Consider the following 21,767-nt stretch of genomic DNA (forward strand, 5'->3'; position numbering starts at 1 on the left):
GCGAGAGAATAGCGAGGTCTGTGAGCTTCCTGGGAGCTGAGAGAAGTTGAACTGCTGGAGAAGACAGCTCCGGTCTAGACGAAACTGACGGAGACGGGTCTGGCGGAGGGGGTGGAGCTCTCGGAGATGGGGGCCGGGATGGTGGTTTAAGTGCGGCGGAAGTGAATCGGCTCTTTGCGTCTCGTTTCCTTTTTGCAGGTATTTAAGACTAGAGTGTGGACCGAGGTGGTGTAATAATAGGTGATATATGGTTTTGGCAGTGGTTTTGTCCTTTTCTGGGAGGCCTGTCCGTCTCTGGTGATGAAGCTACCATAACGTAGGAGCCTATCGTAGTGTGTTACGCGATCCTCTAGGAGGGCATGTTTTACTGCACTACTACACCCTCCCCGGCGTAATTATTCCGTGATGAATAATTGGACTCTAAAAGGGTGGTGTGTAGTATTCTGATCGGTATCCATCTCTTCAAATCCGCCGCGACAACCGATTCTCCAGCTGCTATGTACCTACTTCTGCGGCCGTTCCTCCTCCTTCTCGTCTAGCATAACCAGAGACGCGTTCTGCCTCTTAACCGCTAACCTCGTTCGATTGATTCTTGCCTTCGACGCCCGATCGGCGTATTGTGCCTCTAGCTCCGCGGCTCGGGCGATATTAGCAGGAGCAGAGGGCGATCATGGTGGCTAAGGCCCCCACAATACCCTCTAGCTGGGAACTGTTGGCGTTGCTCGCCGCTAACAGTTGTCGGGTTTGGATTCTAACTTAGTCGCTCGCGACGTCGGCGGTGCCTTGCTGCTTCTAGAGGCGGTAGCGGCCGCGCTGACAACCCCTTTGAGGGTGGGCTAGCGCCGGATCTAAAGCAGCTAAGGCGGCTTAGAATTTCTCATTTTGAGCTATTGTGCTATAGGCCTCATGTTAACAGAGCGCCTACGCGCTACGCGCCGCCCACCGGCCGCACGCTCAACACAGGGGTAGACTTACCTTTGTGGTCTTTGGGTTTCGTCATGACATCTCAAAGCTATGGTATTCCGAGCAACAGCAGTGCCCCGTTGTTAGAGGATGGGGGCAGTGGAAATGCTAGAGTAGCTCTTGGCCAAAGAGCCACTAGAGGCGTATGTCTACGCGACAGATCCTTAGGTATGTCGTTGGCGTCGGCTGCGAACGTCGGGATTTCCCTGTCGTCGATCCGAACGATCGTAGAGACCAAAGGCTCTTACGATCCCCGTTAGTTTGGTACCGTTAGCGTTGCTCGCCGCTAATAGCCGCTGGACCTGACGGCCCTTCCGAGTGAGGCGGTACGACTGCTATTTATGTCTCAATTAAAGGTCGGGGTTGAGATGCCTTGAGTGAGCGACGCGCTTCCCGGGAGAGGAGCATAATTGGGAGATGCCAATCCCCGAGTATCTGTCTGTTTCTTTTTTAGATACGAGCACGTATATGGCGTTGTATACCCCGTAATTACTGAGAGGGGCGGGTAGAGTCTAAGGAGAGTTAAGCATGCGGACGAAGCCATTCGCCCGGGAGGCCGTGCTTGTCGGCGAGGCGAGGACCGCGTCGAAGGTCTCCGAAAGTAGGACCTCCTTCCACGACGAACCCGGTATCAACTGTCTGATCCTTGGCTAGACCATCGGTTACGCAAGTTAGTACCAGGGGGGTGCCCCGGTCCTAACCTTCCGTTCCGGACCCTTGAGTTTTCACGGCGTCCTAGGTAACATCTCGAGGCAGCCGATTCTCCTGTTGGTAGGATGACCCATTCGTGCGGGCGACCCCGCAATAGGGGGGGGACTCGCCACGGTGCTGCTCTGGACCGTTCAAGTTATCAGGTCCTACACGGCAACATCGACCTTTTGTCAGGAGGCCAGCAGGGAGGGCGTGTCGATGAAGGAGAATAGATGTGGTTGACATACCGCACCTGTCACGGGAAGACGTAGACGCCTACATTCGCCATTTGGCGATGTAGGGTTATACAACTTGTTACTCGACATCGACGAATACCGCTGGTATCGATAGGCAGGCAATTGATTTATGAGAAGTTGTTGTAGGATTGTGGTTCGGCGACGTGCTAGAGAGGGAGTTGGGATTTTTATATCCTCCTTCGTACGGCATGATTGCTAGGCAGTGTCAGATGGCAGTGTCAAATTAGTCCAGTTGATGAATCAACGCTCGGTCAACCTATTACGCAAGCCTTGCTATCATCCCGCACTGTCGGGGCTGGTTATTCAATTCTATCGTTCAGCTTAGTTGTTCATCTCTCACTCACTCCGAGTAATGCAACTACGGTACCGTAACCGTGGATGAGTCAGGTTGAACCCTAGCATGGAGGTATCGATATTGGCCCATCCCGTGTAGGAAGCTGTATTCTACGCCTCCATCTCCAAACCGGAAGCGTCCCCGTCTACATTCGGTGCGACAGCCAACTTGAGGTTATTACAAGTAATATGGATGACGGTACGTGTGATTTTCTTCATGTCTACCCCGAGAGCGGAGGGCCAGTACACCGTAAATATAGAGCGAAGGCCAAGTATACTCTATATAGGAATTAAGTAGGTAAAGCAACCGGGGGCGGGAAGGGGTCTGTTTTTTGTACGCGTTTGGATCGTGCTCAGGAAGTTGTCCAGCGGTACCCAGCGGTTAATTCTACGGCCAGCGATAGGACAAGGTAGGTAGTAGAGAGATGCGGATGCATTAGGGTCTCATTACTAGATCTCGACGGCGGCGAGTCTACGTACGGCCCAGCACGGTGGCGGTGGTTAGCTATATCCGCGTATTCCTGCTCTGCAGGTAGTTAATAGGGGGCGCCGAGGGCCGAGTCAAGGGGCGGGGAGCAATAGTCTTCGTCTAGGACACCGCAGGGGTTGTCAAAATAACTCGATCTGCAGCCAGTCGTATGCACGACGTGCTACCACATCGAATTCGACCACGCAATTCTTGTGTCCCACCAGGCACCACCCCGTCGGCACCGAGAAGAGAGACCAACGCTCCGGACGCAAAACCAGATCACCAATAATCATGGTGTCTCGGGTCCCATTCGGTCCTTCACTCGGCGGCCGCGAATCTGAGGATTATCCCGAACCCCGCTCCCATGCGCATAGCACCCTTCCTCTCGCGGCTCGAACTGGTCTGGGGGATGAGGTCATCCTGGGTGGCCCTATAGCAGACGGCAGCGCTGAGCTAGCGGTCTTGCCTGAGGAGAGTGCGGCGTGAAAGCTGCATCCGCTCGGTACGCCACGAGCATGTGACGGGGCGCTTCGACGAGGACAGATCACGAGCCTCTCGGCGCCGCTGCGCAGAAGGGCCCCGCGACGCCGCCGACATGCTGCCTGCCACCCTGGCAATCGGCCGAGCCCCAGGCCTCGGCGTGATCTAGCTCGGGCGTGATGGGACCATCTCTCGATGCGCGCACAGCAAGACCGGGGAAGGGAGAAGGGGGCTTTTGCTCCGGGGTGCATATACCGCCGAGAGTGCAACGTGGGGATGCGCACCCGCTCTGAGCCGCGGTTCTCCAGCGGCCTGGTTGAAGAGACGCATCGTACGCACGTGGTAGCCTCCCCGGGGACGACAGCCCATTTCGGGCAACGCCCGAGCAGCTATTCTGGCTGGCCCCTGGCCCCCCCTTGCGTCGATCGATCGACCGCGGGGCCGTAGACATAGGTAGGTATGCATGCACGTGCATACGTAGGTATGTAGGTATGCCGCCGCCGCCGAAGCGGGTGCGCTCCTAAGCGAGAGTCCCCCCTTCGGCCCGAAATCATCGCCGCGGCCGGCGCTGCGACTCGCATGCTTACTTGCCAGCAAGCAGGCGCCTGCGTGCCGAGTGGTAAGCCTGCAGGGCTGGGCGACAGCGGCGACAGCTCGATCGTCGAGAAGGGAGGCTGCTGGGTGGCAGGCTGCCGTCGCATGCACAGGCTAATGCGGCGCGTCGGCGCTCGTCGCTTGGGAGCGAGTTGAGTTGTCCTGTGGCAACGGTGTCGAGGGGCGCGCTGCCTGCCTCTGCCCAACTCCGCCCAACTCCGCCCCAACCCCGCAAGGGCCTGCCCATACCACTACACCACAGCTGCTAACGTGGTAACAAGGCTGAGGCTGTCCTCGACTGTGGGAGACTTACCGTGTAGGTGCAGGGCGTGCGCATTCGTCTTTCTGGGGTAGGCGTCGTAGGCGAGCTTCCGGGGATGTCGCCGAAGCGAAGGAGGGGGTTGGTAAGTCGTGTCTTGCCCTCTGCGTTTCGGGGAGAGGTCGCGACGCGGTCATACGCCCGGTGATGAGACGCCTTAATATCGAGGGACACGGCTGCGATGGTCGTTCGGGGCACTCTCAAACCTCGTGAGTAGGTCGTCGGCTAATGCTTCGAGACGGCCAGAGCATCCGTTTTCATTACCGATTTCACATCGGTTCTCCGATTTACTTCGTACGGTTAATCGCTTGGTATCGTCGAGAGGGCCGCACATGATGGAGGTGACGACAGGAACACCCGAGTGTAATAAGCCATGAGAACTCAAATTGTCGCCTTCGTCCCCTCCTAGATGTCTGCATGCTGGTGTCATCTCTCTCTCTCCCTCTCTCGCTATCGTCACTCTCAAACGAAGCGAACCCCGGATTCTCGACCCCAGACCGGTACTTCGGCGTGCTACGGTGGTAGACGGTAAAATATGGTATAGCGTGCTGTGTGAATTGGGTCGACAAAGCCAGAAACCCGGGGTAGACAGCCCGGGCGGGCACCACTTTTTGTTATTCGGACCGACGCGCGAGCTATGGAGCTTTGGCCGCTCGAGTGACGACTGAGAGGCCATCGCGGGTGCGAACGGGCTCGCTAGCGTTCACGCCTTGCAGTCCGTCGATATGCGCCCCCCTCTGTTTTTTGTTCCGCGGGGAGGACAGCGGAATAGCACTAGAAGGCGAATTCTCTTCGAGGAGACGGACTAGACGTTGGCGTCGTTAGTGGCTTTGCGCTCGTCCGTTGCTCATGCGATACAATTTTACAATGATGTGAGAATACTCTGCGAGATAGGTATGCACGGTAGGCAGTTAGCTACCTACCTACCAGTCAGTCAGTCAATTGGGTTTCCTGTTAACAACCGCACGCATCGTAGGTAGGTCTCTTGGTGTGCTATGTTAGCCACCACCACCACCTCCTCCTCCTCCTCCGATGTAGTACGCTGGTATGGCTTGCGCCGCCCGGATTTATCTATTCGCCCGAGGGATATGATATATTCGGACTTTCCTGCACGTATACCCTAAGGTGTGGCAGAGTGCATCTCGTGGACGTATGTGGTAACGTATTACTGAAAGGACTGAAAGGACTGAAAGGACGGAAAAGAACGGCAATGGTACCTCGGCTGCCCGGGTCCTCCCTTGTGACTTGCGAGTGAAGTTCGTTGGCTACGGCAGTTAAGAGGCGCAGAGAGGTCCTACGGGAACGGGCCACCGTGTTCCTCGCACCGTATGCATAATCCTCTCCAGTGCCATCATGCAATGGCGCCTCCCATGAGTGTAAGTGGGACGGGGCGGGATCAGTTTTGAGCTGTGGCGCAAGTGAGCCGGATGGCCTCCTCTCGTGGTAGCGGCCATGACGACGATGACGGTCGTGGCGATAATAATGGTCCCGAAGGCCCGGTAACGTGTTCTGTGAGATCACGCACACGTCGACTGGATCAACCGCGCAAACCAGTGTGTTTTTTTTTTTCGCTCTCTGAGCCAGCCTAACCTAGGGAGAGGGACGAGAACCTGCTTGTGTTAGGTCGTCGTGAATCCATACACTTAGATACTACACACCCACACGCGCTGGTGGTATGACGGTATGCATGCATCCCCCTTTTGATTCTAATAATTATCATCAACCGCTAGAATTGGTTGTTTGGCGGCGAGATCAGTTTGCCCTGCTTTTTGGTGCTGTTGCATATCACTTGCGTGGCGCTCTCCTCCCAAATGGTTCACCGAGGGCTATTGCTGAGTATAATACGGGCACGTAAATGCTTTGTCAGACGGGAAAGCCGACGAGTTGGGCATTTTCTTCCCTGACGAATACCCCCTCCCTGCATTTTTCTCTTTTTTAAATGGCTTGAGCGGACTTTTTTTACTTACTCTCACCGTTCCATTCTCTGGCTGTCTCCTGCCGGCAACGTTGAACAATGGATGGTTACGAAGCCATTGAGAGACGGTATGAGTAGTGTATTGCGAGCGGTGGTAAGCTGGGAGGGGGGGCGGATGACGGGGAAGAATCAAAGGAACGTCAAACTGCCGGATAGACACCTAATCTCTAAGCGCATAGCACTCGATGCAATAACTCGCCGCTTGTTTGGAATAATAACTCGTGGAATTATAAGCCAGCCTGCCCGGCTGCCCACGCCCCGTTGTATGCGCCTGCATGCAGAGTCTTGGCCAGGGTGTTGAAAAGGGGCAGTAGGTGAAGTGAACTGTCATTACTGTTATTGCCGAGGAAACCCTCTAATCCGTAGGACCTAGGGGAGTGGGATGGGTTGGCGGGTCGATGGCTGGGCGACGAGCCTGCGTACAGAGATCGTCTCGGCTATGCGAGTACATATGAACGTGTATGTATGTCTAATTACCCCTACGAGAGTGCAGCATGTTAAGATGGTAGACAGGCAGCTGATGTACGGAGTGTAGGTATGACTCGAATTGACTTGCGCTCGTGATTCCCCTTGCGTAAGGTACCGAAGTAGGCATCGTACACAGACGCATACGTACATTCACAGCCATGGAGGAGAAACCGGATCGACGGCCGGACGGGGAGCCGTTCCCAAGTCCCCTCTCTTCTCTGGTTGCGCGCCCCTCTGAGCGACGCTCGACGATCATCTGGCCTCACGCCCAATGACAGCGCGGGCAGCAAACTTGCCCGAGTGAATACTACGTAGCAGCTGAGTGCCCACGGCATGTCTGGGGCTACCCTATTTTTGGCTCAGTCAGGAAAGGCGGGAGATCATCGCCCACACAACCAGAGATTTGTCGGGGACTCGACCGTCTTACTCGCCAACCCCGTCGCGGCAACTGCCTATCGGGAAGAAGGGCAACGAAAACAAACAAACACAACTGGTAATCTCAACTGCCTGATGTGCCCGCATAGAGGGCCATGTCTCTCGGCCAGGGGTAATTACACGTAGATAAAGAACATGAATGTTGGGGAGGGGGAGGCGGGGAGAGCGGGGGAGACTTATTCCACGCATATGAGAAGCCGCTGCTCGAATATGAAGTACTACATGCAATGCCGTGTTCTGCGACGCTGGCACTTGGGGTAATCCTTCGGCGAAAGGTGTGCGAGCACTTGCACTCAGCGGCGCCCCGATTCCCGCCTCTCCTCTGTCGGTATGCGCCTAGGCGGACGCCTTTGTCTACGTGTGTGTGTGTGTGTGCCCGCGCATGGCCCCAATGCATCGCTGCGGGAATACGGTATGTATCATAAATAAACAAATATATATAACTATATAACTATATAACTATATAACTATATAACTATATATATATATATCTATATACACATATTATTGTATCTCGTGTCCGTACGAGCATAGACATACTCATACAGGTGCAGATACCTATGTGCGTAGGTGCAAGGGGTGTGAAGGTGGAAGCGACCCATCCCATGGCATCGGATTGACCATCGACAAGCCAACACAGCCCTGCGGGCGTATACCTACCTATGTTAGCGGAGTACGCGAAGTTTCATTTTGTGTTGGCGGGTTAGCAGGGCCGTCTACACAGGTATTCCCAGTCGCCGGATCTCTCTGCAACCTTACCGTCGGGGAGGTTGTCAAGTCCTCCCTGGCGTCGCATCATTGGGGGTTCCCGTGGTCTTGTTCCTCGCTAACACCAACACTTTCGATGTGTTCATCGTCATCTGTAGAGCAGCAGTCAGTCAGTGTTGGTCTTGTAAGCGACGCAGCTGAGCGCAGGCGAGACGCAAGCCACTCTCCAGTCTGACTCGGATCCTGACGGTCTCTCGCGACGAGGGCGGACGCTTCTGAAAATAATAGTTGCCGTAGCAGATGGCGAAAGCCCTTTCTGACAGCGACTTGTTATCACATTGCTTTCTATTTTCGTTTGTCGCCCTGCGATAACTGGTCCCGTTTTGGAGATGGACGATAGCGATCGTAGGTGTCGAACATACCTACCTAGGTATACATCCACGGACGGACAGACAGCCATACACACACACACAGTACAGTACCATTCCCAGTTCCCACCCTAACCCATCAGGGGTTTTTGTCGTCTACGTCAACATCCTTGACATTCTTCCCCAGGTCTCACGCCCGGCAGCCCAAAAAAACAAAAAGAATTCCCAGCCCACCCCTTGGATTCGTAAACAGAAAACATGCGGATGCTGGCAATTTGGTTCTCGAGGCCTCTGCTTGGCGTTTCGACCAATGGGATCTCCCACGGCCGGCCCACCGCGAAATTGTATTCAATGCTCAATGCGCGCGACGCCCCCTTTGGTGCCGTCGCCTTCCTCCTCGACTGCCTATTCCGTATCGGGACGGGTCTCCTCCCCGGAGCTTGGAGACAGGTTTTACGATGCGGATTCTGATGCGGAGGATTCTAACGCGGTATACTTGCAGCATTGCCGTGAGGTGGGTGGACTGCGAGGCAAGGCGAGGCAGCTGGAGCGAGCGAGTGAGCTGATGCGCACATATAGTAGTAGATATACGCATACGTATCTCTGCCCACACGTCCAATACACGTAGACCTATCCGTACGTACGCGCACGCACATAGAATGTATGGGTTATAGGTACGTTGGCTATCAGGTAGGTACATCTGTGTGGGTGATGTGTACCTACCTCTCATATAGGCGTCGCACGGGGTCGGGCTGTTCTTGTCTACCTGCCCAGCTTGGCTAGGAGGCCGGCACTGGTATTTTGGTGTTGGTCGGTATTGGTATTCGTATTGGTACCGTACCTACCTGTTATTGGCACTGGTATTAGTATTAGTCTTACTATTACCTCTAGCATGCCTAGGTACCTACTTACAGGCTAGGTACCTCCCTGTAGGTCCTTCGGTGCATACCTTCGTACCTACCTATGCTATCAGGTTAGGAAGTCGAGAGGTTTGGTTAGCACTATAAGTAGGTACCTACCTAGGTAGGTGCCTGATGTAGGTCGGTAGGCAGGTACCGAAGTACCCAAAGGCAGGTGGTTCAGGTCGGATGGATTCGCGGATTAGGTAGTTACCTACCTGAGGTAAGGTACCTGCCTGGGAGGTAGGGTCGGGCTGGATACCTCGGGTACTTACTAGATGCCTGCGGTGTGTACCTACAGGTCTGCTGCCATCTACCTCGCTCCAAGCCTGCACCATCCGCTGCTGTAGGTATCTGTGGGCGCGACATCAGCGCGGGCGGTACGCGAGCGAGCGGGGCGTCACAGTCTCGCCCCAGGTACCGCGCCGTGTATCGTCTGGGCTCTGGCGGCGGGCACAGCGTAGTACCTAGACATCTCTCCTCGACGCACACGACCGCGCACACGACCACCTCGTCGGAGGCGATTGCCTCTTACGGCACGTCTAGCCCGAGTCGGCATAGTCGCATCGACCAGTCACAGTGCGCGCTCCCCCGTCCCCTTGTCCGCTCTCCTGAGTCCCGCCTCTGGGTCTTGTTCCATTCCCCACCCTCCTCTCTCTCTCTCTCTCTCTCTCTCTCTCTTCTCACAGGCCCTACCGCCTTGTCCGCTTCCTTAGGCCTCTCTTTTCTCATTTCCTTTGGTCCATCCTCTAGCCGGGGCTTGTTCCTCTTCTGTCCGTCGGTCCCCCCTAGGCCTAGCCGTGCTCGTTGTGTTGTCCCATCGTCCATCCCATCATCCCACAAACCCGTCCATACTGTCCTCTCTGCTGCCCATACCGTCCCGTACCCGTCCCATCCCATCCCCATCCCCATCCCATCCCAAGTCCTAACCTACCCGGCTCGCCTCCCTCCCTCCCTCCCTCCAATCCCGCACCCATCCCATCCCCATATTTTTCTTCCTCTTTCTGGCCTTACCCGGCCCTGTCTACCGCTAAACCTGCCTCCCTCTCCTCTTCGCATTTCCGTGCTTTTCTTCTCTGTCGTCGTCGTTGGAGCTTCTCGCGACGATTTCCTCTGTTCATCTCCGAGCTTCGGTTTTGTATTTTTCGTCTTCCCCGTGGTCTGCTGCATCTGTCGGTTAGTGACAGCAGATCATCCCTTCGTCCCGGTGGCTCGATGAACCCCCCAGGCGTCGAATCCCCGCGTTTTTCCCAATGAACTGATCCCTCCGCCTTTTCCTGGACGACGGGCCGATTAAAGAACGCTTATCCAATTGCTTCACTCCAGATTCTCTCCGCAAAAAGCGACGTAGTCGGGTTTCGCTCCACACACCCGCCTGGTCGACGTTTCTGGCTGGCTGGATTAGGAAATCGTCGAAGTAGAGGGGGAGAATCAGGACGTGCGAGAAGGCGCATAAGAGGCCCTGTCGTCGTTATCGCCCAGCACCCGCCCGGAAACTGGATCTGAAGAGAAAGGCGGTCGAGCGACGAGAGCAAAACAGACGTCGAGATGTCGCAGGCTGTTAAGAGGGCTTGCGATGCGTGCCACCGACGCAAGGTCAAGTGTGATGGCATCAATCCGTGCCGCAACTGCGCTTCGGCCCAGTTAGCCTGCACGTACAATGCGATTCCGCAGAAGAAGGGCCCCAAGGGTTCGAGGGCGAAAGTCATCAGCGAGCTGCGTGAGACGCAACGACAGACGAGCCTGTCTGCGAAGGTTCAGAGCCGGTTGAATGGGATCAACAGCCCCCCGTGCAGCCCGACGTTGTCGCCGACCCCTGGGCTCCTGGCTCCCGAGATGATCAAGGAGTGCGTCGAGTTTTTCTTCGCTAACATGTACCCGATCATGCCTATCCTCCACCGGCAGCGGCTGGAGCAGCAGATCATGTATCTGGATCAACATCCCGATACCTATTGTCTGGTAACTTCGTTATGCGCGTGGATGATGTTCCAGCCGGGCATGAGCGTCCCCGGCGTCGATCCGCTCCTCGATCATCTCCCCGGGGCCAACATCGCCTCGGCCACCGTGTTGATAGAGGAGACGATTCGCGTTCGGAAGGGGTACGAATACCAGGAGCCGCCAACCTTGAGTAATCTGTGCACCAGTTACTTCCTCTTCTGCTCCTATTACGCCCTTGACATGCACGATAAGGCCTGGTTTCATCTGCGCGAGGCTACCACGTTGGCTCATATTATCGGTATGAACAAGGAGGAGGCCTATCTACGGTACGACAACATTGAAGCTTCGCGGCGACGCCGCCTGTACTGGCTCCTGTTTGTAACAGAAAGGTAGGCGCATATCCCCTTCTATCATTGCTGTGTTGCGTTCCGCGAGGCTAAAATCTGACTATTAAGGGCATACGCTCTGCACCGTGGTCGACCCTTAACTCTTCAGGCTTCTATCAATCTCCCAACCATGACGGATGACCCGACGGATCCGCTCGCGCACCAGTTGAATGGTTACATCCTGTTGGTTAAGCTGTTTAGACCCTTCGATGACATGTTCCTCATGCTGTGGAACAAGACCCGGAACGAATCTTCGCCGTCTTATCTCGAGGTGCTGCAGAAGCAGTTCTCTGACATGATGTCGCCCTTCATGAGTATTCCGGAAACCGATCTGCGGGCAAACCAGCAGTGGCTCAAGACCATCACGTGGCATCTCAGCATGCAGAATGGATGCGTTCCTCAAGGCGGCCAGGATCAAATGCAAATCCAGTATCCGATCGATATCTCGCGAGATCTCGTGTCGATGACGTCCCAATTCTCTACCCAGAGCACGGAGCTCCTCGGAACGCCACTGGTCGCCAAGTTGCTGGATATCTCGTCCGCTCTTATTGACGTCTTGTCTATCCTTCCTTCGTCCGGAGATCCTTTCAGCATCGGTCCTCGGCAGCAACTAAACTCGCTTTCGCAGCTCCTCTCCGTCCTCCGAAACGGGGACCATCACTTCCTCCCACTTCTCTTGAACAAGACCCACGAAATCCTGCCGCGGCTAGCCAACCCGCTACTGCAGCGTGCGCCAGAGAATGCCTGCCTGCAAAATATCGACCTCTTCGACGGATTCGGCAACGCCGGCATGGCTCAACCCCCCATCATGACGGAATTCAAGACGGAACCGTACACTCCAGGTAGCATGCAGCACATTCAAGACATCGGGACCGACTCCAGCCACTCGGCCAGCGGCGATGAGATGAAATCGCCATTTCCGATGGTCAGCTCGCCGCCGATGATGTCCCCGGGGGTCGAATATCCCCAGGATAACAATTTCAACTCGATTCCGGACTTGATGAGCCCTATGGGACAAGCACCCCAGCAGGCACTAAGTCAACCAGGATCTATAAACCCACCGCAACCGCACCACCAACATCAGCACCACAATTTCTCCTCGCATGGGATGAACCAGAGCCACAGCATGGGCAACCCGATGCAGACCGATATCCAGACGAGCCTTAACCAGGGCATGAACCAGCCACCCAGCATACAAAATATGGGCCCGCAACAGAATTTAACACAGAATCCCCAATTCAACATGATGGCCAACATGTTACCACAACATCGGCCGCCTGCGCAGAGGGCAAATGGTTTCATGATGCATCCCCAACGCCCCCATACACACCAGCACCAACACCAACATCATCAGCACCAACATCAACACCAGCATCAGCATCACCAGCATCAGCCCTCCCAGATCCCAAGAACTGTCGGCGATTTCCACGCGCTGCAGCGAGCCAACTCGGAGACGGTGTCCATGAATTCCCTCGGTCTCAGCCACATGGGAGCCGAGGTGGACTTCAGCGGGTTGAGGTAGTAACCCAGGAATCGCCCCGAACCTACGGTACCATATTTCCTCCCAACACCTCACCCGGGCCCCATAATCACTACTCCCACCACAACCACGTCTATCATATATAACTACCACCTTACTACGGGGCGATTGTGCGCGTGTATGCGGTTTTCCTTTGTTTCGATATCCCCCGGGGGGTGAGCACACCCCCCACTTGCCACTTTGCGAGCAAGGAGGTATCGAGGATGGGGTTTGGAGTACCTGTAACATGGTATTGGACACCCGCTTTGCTTTACCTTGACTTTAGGTGTTGTTTTTTTTGTTTTCTCCCGTTGCGAGCTTTGGGACTGGAAAATATCAGGTCTCTAACGACTAGAAGATCAGTTTGTTTCCAGGTTTCAGTTCAGATTCCTCATTTCATTTTCCTGTCATTTTAATTGTTACATACATCTACACACACATATATCCCGGAGGAATTTCCGAACGGTTTGAGCCGGCGTCCGGGACGACCCAGCGTTGAGGGAGGATAACGCTGTGTATAATCTACATGCCCAGCATCTGCGAGTCTACGGATACGGAATGAAAAGGGGAAGTGTCTGTTCAGTATCACGGCGGTCGAAGGGAGGTGTGCAAGTCACTGGTTTCTAGTATACGCGGTGCGCAGAAGACAACAGTTATCTGGGGATTTATATAGTTGGCGGGGAGTTGGGTACCGATGGGATTGGCGGTATAGGAGGGAAAACGCAGTGGGCGTAAGGGATGTCGAGGGTGCGTACAGGTTATCACCATGTCAGGTAGGCAGGTAGGGCTGCCGCCAGCAAGCCAAAAAAAAAACATTCAACAAAAACAAAAGAATGCCTGCTAGCTTTCTAACCTGGTTACTAGTGCTCTAGATAAAGTAGAAGGTTACGGAGTGCAACTCTGGAAGTGTTGGAGCTTAGTCGTTTCCGCGGATGTTTGGCAATAGCTACGATCCTCATCCGAGTTCTGCTTTCGCCATCGCTATCGCTATTACTATGAAAACTTGGGCAATATCATACTATATACATCGCCGCTAGAGTAGAGTAGACTTTTCCCGAGGTCGCGAGGCGATAGCGCACGGTCCCTAGCATCCCGTCATCGCTAGGATATAAGCGTAATGAAGAGGGCTAATCCTGGACGATGCTGTACAGGCCCAGCTCTAACCATCGGGAATAGGGACTACGACTTCGCGCAGGCAACCCCCAAACAGCTCGCAATCACCAATTGTCGTGAATCATTTCGCATGTTTGGGAAGACAGAATAATGCTGGGCCGTAGACGCGGATTAGAACTATGGAAGGATCGTACCGTTGCGCTCTGGGTATCGACTAGGCAACGTAGGAATAGTTTGCGATTGAAACAATATTGAAACTATACCACGTAGCATTCTGCGCTTTTCACCTGGGCTTCCCGTTAACTTATATAGGTGGTTAGGGAGGAGCCGGGTATTGAACGTCCAACTCCACTCCACAGCTGTGTAAGGTGTGTTAAATACCCACCTAGTAGGTGTAATAAATCCCTAGGGCAGTGCCGATCCGCGCGAGGCAGATCCAGCTGCTAGTGATGAGGGTAATAATAATAGGTAGGTAATAATGATAATGATCATCGTGATAATCGCGACGAGACATATGCGATGCAAGGTTAGTAGCCGTGCCACCCGGGACGGCTGCCCACGTTGTCATACACGAAGGAACGCAAATCACGGACGCCGGGCATGGGCTGGCGATTCTGGTCTGATGGAGGAAGTTGTTTACTCATACGAAACCACAGGCCACGTGACTGGCGCGACTCTTGTGCGATGACGCTTATGTGCCTGGGGGCTCGTTTACCCATAGAGATGGGTAAGCATCACGCATTGCGGTGAAGGGTGCGCTGGCCGTCTCTGGATGCCTTACCTCCTAGGATTGTAAGTCTGGGCGGTCAGTTATGAGAGATGTAGAGATGTGGCACCTGAGGCATCCAGGCATCAAGAACGGAGGCCTGCGATTGGTCAGATTGACGAAAAACGCTGCATCTAAGCTGTTTCCAGTAGCTAGTTCAATTCCTTCAATTGAACAACAACCGGTTCAGCTTTCAACACGTCTTGTATGCCTTACAATTAAGGCAGCGAGGCCCCGAAAGTGAACCGCCAACACACACAGAGATACACCGTAGAGACACACCACCAAATGACAGGTTACACTGTATATGTGCATACTTACCTCTCTATACGCAGATACCTCGGTAGTAGGCAACCTATCATCACCTTCGCGAACGCGTCGCGTCCATGCGGTCAGACCAGGCGCTCCAGGTGGCTAATTAGATCTCACCAGACGAGAAGACACCGCGACGCCACGCCGCCATCAGCGACCTTCTCTCCTCCGCCGCTGTCTGCGTTTGCTGTCTGGTGCCTGCTCGGTGGAATGAGACAGTGCCTCGATCGCGCCTGTCCCTAGCCGTACTATAAACCGGGGATTATGAAATAATCCGATCTCCGTTTCTTACTTAGGTGCCTCCTGGTATCGTTGTCAGGTACTCCGGCGACCACCTCGACAAGTCCCCATTCCATGTCCCGCACCCCTCCCGAGCCGGATTCGCGCCACGAGTCGCATCCGTCCCTACTCCTAGACGCTGGCGATGTCTTGACGGCCCCGTGGAGTCAGTCACTGCCTCCGTCATTCTCGCTGCCACCACCGCTGCTATGGCCGCATCTTCAGGTGCCTAGCCCTTCGTCGCAAAGTCAGCCGGACGACCAATTGTCGCCGTCGCCACCCCGGTCCGGCTCGTCAGCGACACCCAATTGCCATATCGGTCACCATGCAGCCCGCCCAGCTCGTTCCTCTGTCCTGCAACCCTCGTTGGATTCCCACCAATCTCGGCTCCAACCCAATCCGGTGCTTCCAGATCTTCTAGCTTGCCCCGCAGTGGCGGCTGATCAGGAATGCCCCCGCGCCTCGAAGCGGCGGAAAGTAGGAGAGCAGCAGCTGGATCCCATTAGCTTGCTGGTCTCCAACGAAGGCTCTATTGTGACGGCGCACTCAGAATCGTCAAAGGAGAAGAAGAAGAAAAAGAAGAAGAGGAAGAGGAAGAGGAAGAAGGAGAGGAAAACGGACGACGAGCATGCTGTGGAATCCAGGAACCTCATGGATTCTAACCCTGTCGCACGGTCTGTGAGCACCCCCGAGGCTATCGCGAAACATGGGATCAAGCAACGTTCGAGTATGTCTCCCGCGATCCCTTGGGGGTCCCCCGAATCGATTCGGAGAAGCCAACCTCCGTCGTCTCCTTTGCTGCCGTACTCGCTACCTCGGGTGGGGCCAGATGCCGGTTACCAGACCGCTCGTCTTACGGACTCACAAGCTTCGGCCGAGGTTTTCTCTCCCCCCTCTTCGTCGCCGGACGCCGGACCGATGCCGCCCGCTCAGAATGAGCCACGGGGCCAGTCCAATCCTGACGAGCCGCCGCTCTGTCCCGAGCAAGCTCAGCTGGTCGAGTTAATCGCAAGTGGTCGGAATGTGTTTTACACCGGCTCGGCTGGCTGCGGCAAGTCAACCGTGCTGAGGGCCTTCACGAAGCGGCTTCGGGATATGGGCAAAAGAGTCCGCATCCTCGCCCCCACCGGTCGCGCGGCCCTGCAGGTCAATGGGGTCACGACGTGGACATACGCAGGTTGGACCCCGAATCACCACAAACGTAGCTTGGAGGCGTTGAGAGAAGGCGCCCATGGAAAGTTCGTGTCAAAGCGGTTCAGAGACACTGACGTCCTCGTCATCGACGAAATCAGCATGGTAGAAAACTTGCATTTCGAGAGGCTGAACGAGGTCATGAAGGAGGCGCGGAGCAAGTCATGCACCGCGTTCGGGGGAGTTCAGGTGATCGTCACGGGGGACTTCTGCCAGCTACCGCCGGTGAAGCCATTCCAACACTGTATAAAATGTGGATACGAGCTCGTCGAGAGATATACCGCGGCGGGGAGGGTTCACGTTTGCAAACGGCACGGCGAATATCGAGACGAAGACAAGTGGGCTTTCCGGAGCAAGGCGTGGCAGGAGTGCGACTTCATCCACGTCCACCTGAACACGATCCACCGTCAGAACGACGAGACGTTCATCCGCATACTGCAGAAATGCAGGATCGGACGGCAGCTTAGCACTGCCGATATAGAACTCCTGATGAATCACGAGTGCATGGTTCATCACGCGACCAAACTATTCGCCACCCGGGAAGAGGCCGCTACCGTGAACCGGGCCGAGTTCGAGAGGCTCAAGACCGTCAATCACACGTACTGGTGCCTAGATACCTTCAAATGGAAGCAGAAGCTACATCCCCACCTGGGCTGGAAGGGCATGCGGAAGCCAAAGGGGCCGCAGTCCGAGGGGCCGCTGCGCGCACTTGAGGAGCACCGGTACGATGAGTGCGTGCAGCTGAAGAAGGGGATGCTCGTCGTGCTGCTCGTGAACCTCGACCTGGACGCGGGCCTGTGCAACGGCAGCCAGGGGATCATCTGCGGGTTCGAGCCGTACAACCAGCAAAAGCTCCCCAAAATCTCCAAGGCGAGCAACAACGGCGACAATGGCAACACGCACGACGCCGCCAGCACGCCCGGGCCGAAGTTCTACGGCGAGCAGGCGGCGCTGCGGGAGGAGGAGGTGCGGCGGTTCGTCCTCGACCCCGGGGTGCAGTACAAGACGTGGCCGGTGGTCCGGTTTCACAACGGCACGACGCGGACGGTGTATGCGGACTGCTCGGTGGCGGAGCTCGGCGACGAGTGGCCGTACAGCCTGCTGGTGCGGACGCAGATCCCGCTGGCGCCGGCGTGGGCCATGACGATCCACAAGAGCCAGTCGCTGACACTCGACCGCGTCATCGTCAACCTGTCGCGCGCGTTCGAGGAGGGGCAGGTGTACGTGGCGCTGTCGCGCGCGACGGGCCTGCGCGGCCTCAAGATCGAGGGCGGCGCCGGCGGCCTGAGCGTCGGGCTCGGCGGCAACCCCGAGGTTCGCCAGTTCCTCCGGGAGAAGTTCCAGGACCTGGCGGCGGCACAGGAGGAGGACGAGGTCGCGTCGTCGCCTCCGGTATCTAGCGGGCTCTGAGCTCGCTTTCCTTCTGCGGCCGGCCTCTTTTTTTTTTCTGTCTCTCCCTTCTGTTCCCGGCCCGAGACGGTGGAGGGGAAGACGCGATGGGGGGAATCGAGGGATCGCCCCGGTGGCTATGTAGAGATAGGCGACGGACGACGCCTGGATATATTACGTATTTGAATACGAGCAAACTCTCGACTAGTGCCGGATTATTAATGTGATTCCCTAGGTATGTGTTTCATTCCACTCATTAGGGAGGTGGGAATGGGAAATATCCAGGGTAGCATAACACGGGGCCGCCGTATAGGTCCCCCCAGCCACAGCCTGCCGAGGTTGCACGCGATATCTGGCTTCCAGAACATGCTCCATACGGTCGAGGGCAAGCCAAGAGCGTCCGCGCTCAGCGTCATATAGTACCGGAGACCGCCAACGCACAGGAACGTTCCATCCTTTAGAAAACCACGATCAGGGATAGCCTAGAAGATCCAACGATCTACGTTGGTAGGTCTATATATATATGTAGCTCCTTCTACGAGAAAGGAGATGTTCTATAGTGGTGGCAGAGCATGGCACGAGTTTGATAGGCTCCAACCCACTTATCTCTGTAACTCTACTGCCAACAACGTTAGAGTAAGTTTTCAACAGTTTATAAGCACCTATCTGTCAAATTCCAGCACTAACCACCCAATATACATATAGTATTAAACCACGGGCGTCTTAAGAGTGTTGTGGTGTTCTATTCAAGTCTACCAAGTGGGGGCAGGGGATCGAATCTCTCGTGTAGGCTCGCTCGCCAAAGTGATTGTTGAAGTTGGCCCAACTTTATCCTGGCAATGGACAGCATTGGTGTACGGAGAGTGCATCTGTCCCATATATAGAAGATGATGTCAGAGCACATGGCCCTGGGGTATCTATTGAAACGTAGCTACGGGCGCGGCGGGACTATATGTCGACTACACAATATCAAGGGTTGTGCAATTGGATCGCTTGCCTGAGTATCTAGGAAGCGAGTAATTTCGGTTGGTATGGCTATGTAAGACTTTGATTATCCAGCCCTTGATCTCAGGAACCCGATTGGCATTGCCATCCTATTAAAATACAAGCGAAGTAGGCGAACTCATATCACTTCTACTGGAATTTGATGGCGCCGATAACACTTGACATATAGATCCAGTGGATTTGCAGTACCCCACCCCGACTAATACCCTCTTCCAAAACACCGGTGATTAGGTGCCGGAGGTTTCTTGTCATTCCCGAGCAGTGCCGAGGACTACCGGTTCTAAAGGCTGCAGTTTAATTTAAAAGGCCACGAGACGCGTATTGCGGTGGGAGGTACCAGGATGATAGACCTGGGAACCAATGGAAGTGACGGGAACTTCCTCCATATGCCATTGCCGCCAAAAGGGGCCCGGGTGTATAGCGGGTGGTTTTCTTCCGGCCATTAATATATTTTGAATATCAAGAACATAGCATGCATCATAGCGGCCAACGTACCCTGCTTTTACGCTATTATCTATTCTTATCGTTATTACCAGCCCGGGAGATCCAATTCGGGATGTCTCTCCAAGGACTGAGGTCGCCGGCGTTCCCCTCGACCCCTAAATACTCTCTACCCGCTGCCGACTTCTTAGTCATCCTGCCTCAACCTGGGTGCCGGCGTGTTACAATAAATCTACCTCGTGCACCCGTCCGGGTATGATCCGATTGCCTCCTCCTGTGTCTCGATATGCCTTCGATCTTGAAGAAGAAATGACTGATATCCAACTTCTAATCATCATGCTCTAATGAATCAACTCCTCTGATCGTAGTTGGCCAATTCCCGCCCCCCCATCTCAGGCGAGCGTCCCCGGCCACACGGCCAAAACAGACACGCGACCACTTGGATACCCACTTGGGCGTATCTTGCTCTCGTAAGGGTGCTGAGGAGGTGACAATGGTCCCTCTCCTGTCTCTGCTCGTGTGCTCCGCAACGGCCGCGCTATCGCTCTCGACAGGCCTCCTGGAAGCTCGCCAGTCATGGACCTTGGGATACTGGGCCCACGAGTTTCAGAATTACGGCTGTAAGCCTATCATATTCATCTGGGCGAAGGCCACCATCGAGCCTGGAAATATGGTACGTATCAACCAGCACTTGCGAGAGCCAGCAACGCCTCGTGTAATGGGTTGAGTGCTGTTTTAACGCGTGCTTTAGGGCCTCACCGTTGGGCCGCGGCTGTCCGACGGGCTGAAGCTGGTGTTCGGGCCTGCCAATGTCGCGACCCAAGGGGTGGACTACTGGGGCTTCATAGAAACCAACTTCTACCCCGGCGGCGCGCCGCCGTGGGGTATCTTCCAGATGCGATTGCTGCTGAGCGCAGCAGCAGCTTGCCCTTACTCTAAGATCGTTGCGGCGGGCTACAGGTAACAACGCCCCCTCCTTTCCCCTTCCATTTACTTCGAAAGGGAGAGGAAAACGAGGGCGCTTGCATGAAAGCTGAGCTGACATGAAGAGCACGCGGCAGCCAAGGAGCCGCTCTGACGCATCGCGCCATCGAGGGCCTCCCTCGCGCGGTAAAGGACAAGATAGTTGCGGTGGTGACTTTCGGAGACACCCAGACGTGGCAGGACGGGGGTCGGATCCGGAACTACGACACGAATCGGACGCTCATTATCTGCAACGCGGGCGACGCCGTATGCACGGGTACGCTGTACGTGTTCCCTGTGCATTTCGACTACATCAAGTGGGTGCCCACAGCGACCTACTACCTCACCACCAAACTGCTCGACGATGCCGCTGTGCGCCCCTGGCCGGATGGTTCCTTCGTATTCCCTAACGTTACGATCCCCGTGCAGCCCCCGATCCCGTATCCTCCCCAGCCAGCAGCGGTAGACGAGACGGCAGTTCTGAGGGGACTCTACGCCTCCCCTGAGGCTCTGCCGTAGCGCGTTGCTATCTTGTCCCGGGGTCAGTAGTCGAGTGTCTGGGAGGTACGACTGGCTGCATGGGAAGCTTCACCGTGTTTTCTGCGGCTGCGGACTCTGGAATCAAGCGTTATTCTGCGCTGTAATAGCGTGGATGAAATGGGACATCCGCCTGAGGCGGGGTTGTGTCTGGGATGAGGGCTGAATAGGGGATGGGGGGGGCACTGATATTTGGGGACATGGCCACAAGCGATCCGAATGTTGACGAACAATAACCAAATTCTACGGGTGTGTTGTGTGCCACGACAGCTACACAATCAGATAAGACTCATAGCCACGCCTCGTAACCGCTAGGATGCAGATCGACAGAAGGAACAAGGGAAAGCCCAGCAAGATATGATAGCTAAATAGCCTGTCCTGACCGCGCTCCCCCTGTTCCCTCGGGAACCAGCAGGATACCTTCGGCATTTGAAGGCGTCGGGTGTGAGCACATCTGGCTGGGTGCGCGCGCGGGACATGTTACACCTGGCGCTGACGCCATATCTGCATCGGATGAGGTGATTTGTGAAGCGACGCGCTGAGGCGGCAGGGCGCACAGTGAAATGGGGAGGGAGGCTGTTGCGTGTCCCCCTGACAAATACCCAACCACAATTCCAGGGGCGAGAAGGAGGGGAGAAGGATAATCAAGATATATACGCGTATACATCTACGAGGAAGGACAGGCTGGGCCGGCCTGGCGTCCTGAGCCCGGCAGTGCTACGCGACGATGACACCGGCTGTGGGCTTGTCGGTATCCGTGGGAACCCCTGGCGACAGGGCAAGAGGTCGCACTAGCAAAAGGACTCTGGCTCCAGATACGGCTGTGCTTGAGCCGCTGAAGTCTTGCGAGGACGGGCGTATCGCGAAACCGAGCGAGACCTCGCGCGACACCGCATTATGGACGCTGTCCTTGCTCTCCCATGCCAAAAACGCCAGTCGACGCAGCTTACCGATAGATGATATACGTAGC

General features: G+C 55.4%; 3 protein-coding genes across 3 annotated transcripts; 2 read left to right on the top strand and 1 right to left on the bottom strand.

The window, feature by feature from the left end:
- Window positions 1–5,491: 5,491 nt before the first annotated feature.
- GGS23DRAFT_558992 (uncharacterized protein) lies at window positions 5,492–7,434 on the bottom strand. The gene is made up of 3 exons (XM_051515790.1): window positions 6,616–7,434; window positions 6,454–6,539; window positions 5,492–6,390 (listed from the first exon to the last, which is right to left on the bottom strand). Exons 1-3 carry the CDS (start codon window positions 6,881–6,883, stop codon window positions 6,241–6,243), a joined length of 504 nt encoding a protein of 167 aa, XP_051374094.1. The 5' UTR covers window positions 6,884–7,434; the 3' UTR covers window positions 5,492–6,240.
- Window positions 7,435–10,506: 3,072 nt separating this feature from the next.
- GGS23DRAFT_603959 (fungal-specific transcription factor domain-containing protein) lies at window positions 10,507–12,804 on the top strand (the record flags this gene model as incomplete). The annotated part of the gene is made up of 2 exons (XM_051519542.1): window positions 10,507–11,285; window positions 11,352–12,804. 2 exons carry the CDS (start codon window positions 10,507–10,509, stop codon window positions 12,802–12,804), a joined length of 2,232 nt encoding a protein of 743 aa, XP_051374095.1.
- A 6,986-nt stretch (window positions 12,805–19,790) lies between these two features.
- GGS23DRAFT_603961 (carbohydrate esterase family 5 protein) lies at window positions 19,791–20,779 on the top strand (the record flags this gene model as incomplete). The annotated part of the gene is made up of 3 exons (XM_051519543.1): window positions 19,791–19,970; window positions 20,049–20,257; window positions 20,359–20,779. The coding sequence occupies 3 exons, from the start codon at window positions 19,791–19,793 to the stop codon at window positions 20,777–20,779; spliced, it is 810 nt and encodes a 269-aa protein (XP_051374096.1).
- Window positions 20,780–21,767: the final 988 nt, after the last annotated feature.

This window comes from Durotheca rogersii, assembly GCF_024521655.1.
Source record: "Durotheca rogersii strain YMJ 92031201 chromosome Unknown GGS23scaffold_5, whole genome shotgun sequence".
NCBI classification, from domain to species: domain Eukaryota; kingdom Fungi; phylum Ascomycota; class Sordariomycetes; order Xylariales; family Xylariaceae; genus Durotheca; species Durotheca rogersii.